Source organism: Zea mays, chromosome 9, assembly GCF_902167145.1.
Source record: "Zea mays cultivar B73 chromosome 9, Zm-B73-REFERENCE-NAM-5.0, whole genome shotgun sequence".
NCBI lineage: Eukaryota > Viridiplantae > Streptophyta > Magnoliopsida > Poales > Poaceae > Zea > Zea mays.
In genome coordinates this window covers 6,980,783-6,985,215 of record NC_050104.1, presented here as the reverse complement: position 1 = coordinate 6,985,215, position 4,433 = coordinate 6,980,783, and the positions used below count along the sequence as shown (strand labels likewise).

Below are 4,433 nucleotides of genomic sequence, written 5' to 3'. Positions count from 1 at the left end.
AGTCGTGCTCATGGTTAAGACCAGCCTTGGGATCCTCTTTAATTAAAGATACTATGGATTCATTTATATTGATGATTTAATGATGATAGCTATACTTATGATATTTGGTACGTTCCTCTTTGAGGAAGTGCTCTCTTTTGGGAATATCAACTTGGGTTTTATGATAAAACTTGGCTTCTATTAATGATAAATACCTGACCAACTAAAAATAACTGCTTTGAGCTTAACCCCACATACAACTAGTCCACTTCAACCAAACGGGACATTTGCTGAGTACGTTGATGTGTACTCACCCTTGCTTAAACATTAAACATCAGGTTGTTCCTATTGCAACCATTGCTCGGGAAAAGACGAAGGAAATGAGGTGGATTTTCAGGAGTTTCAGGACTTCGAGGAATTCTAAACTAGACTAGCGGCAAACCCACAGTTGGCTGCCTGTGAAGGCCTTATTTTACTACGTTTCGTTCAGCACTTTGATTTATGTTTAAGTTTATGACAATGTGGATGTTTTGGACATCATGATATAATAAAGTTATACTTATTTTCGCTATTATTTGAGCATTTTGTAATGATATCCAATTATGTAATTGATGTCTACGTGAATTTCTGTTTGTAGCATGTATATGGTTCGCATTTGGTTTAACTTCTAAAACTGGCCGTGAGATAAAGCTCCGCTAGAAAAAACTTAAAACACCCGCCTATTCCCATCCACACCCATTTTTTGTTTTTGGGGGCCTTCACTGCCAGTCCCGCGGAGAACTCGGCTCCGTCCCTACACCGAGGGCTGATTTGGTAGATCGGTAAATAGATGGGATCCATGGGAGTGAAATCATCTAGCTATTCAAAATTGAATAGCAACTCTTTGTCCACCCAACCAGCACTCGGGATGGATCGGGGGCATTTTGCCACCCCTAGCGGCAACGAACATATTTCAGTGCGAATGTATGCTGCACCTTGTGTTTCATTTCAGGGCAACTGAACGTGCATTATTGATGGCATGGCACGATTGGACGGCTGCAAAGCATGCCACCTCCGCCCGAGTGTGTTAGCAGCGAGCCAGCAACGGTCTCCGAGATGCCAGTCCGCTCTATATAAAGTGCCGACACTTCCGGCTCACATCCTGGCAGTCTGGCACTCGCACCGCACCCAAGAAAACCGCCGGCTGCCTTGCAAAACAGCCAACCTCACAGCTCACAGTCACACTAGCGTTGTCCTCTCGCGGAAGCAAAGGCCTGCTGGGGTGCGCGTGTCCGTCCGTGTGCGCGGGCGCGCCACAGCCATGACGAACCAGGACGTGGTGGTCCCGGACATGGGCATTGCGGCGGCTGCGGCCTTGCCGCCCCCCGGCCTCTTCGCGTGCCGCGGCGTCGCGGGGGCCGTGTCGTCGCTGCGGGGCACGTACGGCAGCCTTGGCCTCCCCGGCGGCGCCGCCGCCGACGGTGGCGAGTTCCGTTCCCCCGTGGCGGCGGCGGCGAATGCGCCGCCGGGTCGGACCAGCTGCACCAGCCGGGTCGTCGAGGCCATCCGCGCGTCGTCGCCCGCCCGCTGCCCCGCCGTCGACGAGTACGACGCGTGGACGGTGAGCTCGTCGCCGCGCGCGCCAGCCAGCCATTCCTTCTTGTGTTGTGTACCGGGCCGCCGGTCGTTGGTTGCGTTGCGTCGTCGTTCGGTTCGGTTCTAAATCTCTTGTCGCGCTTGCGCAGAGGAAGCACCCGTCGGCGCTGGGCAGCTTCGACCAGATCGCGGCGGCGGCTAAGGGGAAGAGGGTCGTCATGTTCATGGACTACGACGGCACGCTCTCCCCGATCGTCGCCGACCCCGACATGGCGTTCATGACCCCCGAGGTGACCGTTCCGATCCGTTGTGCTCGTCGATTTGAGGTTACGTTGCCATGAAAAATCCTATCGCTCACGCGTAAGAGCGTAACTATATAACGGCGGTATGCGCTCAGCAGATGAGGGCGGCGGTGCGCAACGTCGCGAAGCGCTTCCCGACGGCGATCGTGACCGGCCGGTGCATCGAGAAGGTATTACGCGCGCGCATGCATTCAAGCATCAAGCATCATCATTTCGACTCCTAATCAAGTACTGTACGTTTCCTTGTTTCCGGTTCAGGTCTGCAGTTTCGTCGGCCTGCCGGAGCTCTACTACGCCGGAAGCCACGGGATGGACATCAAAGGCCCAAACTCCAAGGTAGCCGGCCATCGTCTATCTATTCGTTCAACTAGCTAGCGACGACGACACTGCCCATGCAGCATCAACGCTCAATGATATATACTAGTACATCTTTTTGCCAACATTTTCATTCGCCTCGCTATACATACATCTATCTTCCGCGGCCAACAATTTCCAGGAGGACAAGACGGTCCTGCTGCTGCAACCAGCTCGCGAGTTCCTGCCGGTGATCGACAAGGTACATCTATATCATCTACCGGCGCACGCACGCACGCGTACACACGCTCCGACGATTACATGTATATATATATGTATATGGCCAGGCTTACAAGGCTCTGGTGGAGAAGACGAAGGACACGACGGGGGCCAGGGTGGAGAACAACAAGTTCTGCCTCTCCGTGCACTTCAGATGCGTCGACGAAAAGGTGATTCTTCCCCGGCCGGCCGGCGGCCGGCGGCTTCTTCTTCACCGAGTCTTACAATACCTTTGATTTAGTCGATGACGACTCCCTCTTTCGATCTACTAGTAGTAGTAATTTAGTCCCGCAGGTCAAACAAGAAGCTTAATAATGCATGTCAGCTAGTAGGCTAGCTAGCTCATATTATTGAAATGGCGATGAGCAACCGTCACGCATGAATGCATGTGGCCTGGCTAGTTATTAGCTCCTCGTGCACGCGTCATCTTCAACAACTGCTCCCCCCTCCCCCTGCAGAGCTGGAGCTCATTGGCTGAGAAGGTCAAGGCCGTGCTCCGGGACTTCCCCGAGCTGGAGCTCACCGAGGGCAGGAAAGTCGTGGAGGTCCGGCCGTCGATCATGTGGGACAAGGGCAAGGCCGTTGAGTTCTTGCTCAGGTCGCTCGGTAAGTACGTACGTGCCAGTGCCACTGCACACACATCATGCATGCTGCCGTCTTCTCTGTCGTCGTCCTTCCGCGCGCGACGAGAGAGAGTAAAAATCTTCTCTGATGGATCCCTTAGGATTCGACGACGACCGCACCAACGTCCTGCCGGTGTACATCGGGGACGACCGGACCGACGAGGATGCTTTCAAGGTGTGCATATATTTTTATACACATGAACTACTATACTATCGACGGCATTTCTACTACATGTACACACAGCAGACAGTACTACACGGACAGAGAGACACCAGCAAAACTGATGGCACCACCTTAAAAAACCCAAAAAAATAAACCTTAAGCCTTGTCTTCTTAGGTGTTGAGGGAGAGAGGTCAAGGGATAGGGATCCTTGTTTCGAAATGCCCCAAGGAGACTGATGCCACCTACTCTCTCCAAGATCCCACTGAGGTATGTGTATATATATATATACAATTACTGTGTCAGCAGATGAATAAACTAAGCAAGCTGTCGGTTAATAACACCTCCATGTCCTTGGTTTTCCAGGTCATGGAGTTCTTGGTCCGTCTGGGGCAGTGGAATCCACTGCGATCACCATCGCCGGCGGCGCGCCCAAGGGGGCGAAAGCAGTAACAGACGACGACAACAACAGATCGCTAAGCGTGTTTAATTTAATTATAGTTAGTTAGTTAGTTTATTAATTGTTGCACTACTCTAGGAGTAATAACCCTCCTCGACGATCTACATACATTACCCCATCGTCTCAGCTCAGCTCCCGGCCCCAGATGTGAACTCTGGCCGGCCAACCTGCTGATTGTGTTCGATCAGACGTTCTTCCATATGGGTTTTAGAGGCACAGGCAGGCATCCATGTGCAAAGCTGCCTGCCGCCTTTGATTAGCTTAACCCAGGAAGGTTCATCTGCTGTATGAGTTGTGTAGTGACTACCTAGCTATGACCTTAGCAGCTTAATTATTAGCCCGTCTACTGTAAAATGTAACATATAAGCAACTGGCAGAATTTTAATATGCACTTCCTTTGCTCTGAGGACCCAACCTCATTGCATGTGCTGTGTTGAATTTGTAGTGGCTTCAAATTGTCGTCTAACTGTCCAGCTTAGACACATTTACATTGCCTTTTTTTTTAACCAACGACACAAGAATGTGCTCGTTTCTATTAATAAAGAAGAGAGTCAAGCAGGGGCCAAGAAGCACCGCAACAAGCAACGAACGAGAGTACAAATAGATTACATAATTACACCTGCAACACCCCACAACCTTGCCTCCACCTTAATTGCTGCTAGTAGAGATCTGCCACTCGCCTCTATCGCCTTTGGAAAGTGTGGGCGTTCCTTTCTAGCCAAATTTGTCAGACCACCAGCAGAAGCAGGGAGCGCGTCCC

General features: G+C 51.4%; 1 protein-coding gene across 1 annotated transcript; it reads left to right on the top strand.

Annotated features, from left to right (window-relative positions):
• The first annotated feature begins 1,150 nt into the window (after window positions 1-1,150).
• LOC100272656 (trehalose-6-phosphate phosphatase10) lies at window positions 1,151-4,109 on the top strand. The gene is made up of 10 exons (NM_001147114.1): window positions 1,151-1,579; window positions 1,704-1,844; window positions 1,955-2,026; window positions 2,115-2,192; window positions 2,353-2,412; window positions 2,498-2,599; window positions 2,888-3,035; window positions 3,154-3,227; window positions 3,391-3,483; window positions 3,580-4,109. The coding sequence occupies exons 1-10, from the start codon at window positions 1,280-1,282 to the stop codon at window positions 3,664-3,666; spliced, it is 1,155 nt and encodes a 384-aa protein (NP_001140586.1). The 5' UTR covers window positions 1,151-1,279; the 3' UTR covers window positions 3,667-4,109.
• Window positions 4,110-4,433: the final 324 nt, after the last annotated feature.

What these genes read in the sequence shown, in the direction of transcription:
- LOC100272656 (NM_001147114.1), top strand. Translation starts at nt 1,280, where the DNA reads ATGACGAACCAGGACGTGGTGGTCCCGGACATGGGCATTGCGGCGGCT. An exon ending in TGGCGTTCATGACCCCCGAG is followed by an intron (nt 1,845 to 1,954) that starts GTGACCGTTCCG and finishes TGCGCTCAGCAG; the next exon opens with ATGAGGGCGGCGGTGCGCAA. An exon ending in TCAAAGGCCCAAACTCCAAG is followed by an intron (nt 2,193 to 2,352) that starts GTAGCCGGCCAT and finishes AACAATTTCCAG; the next exon opens with GAGGACAAGACGGTCCTGCT.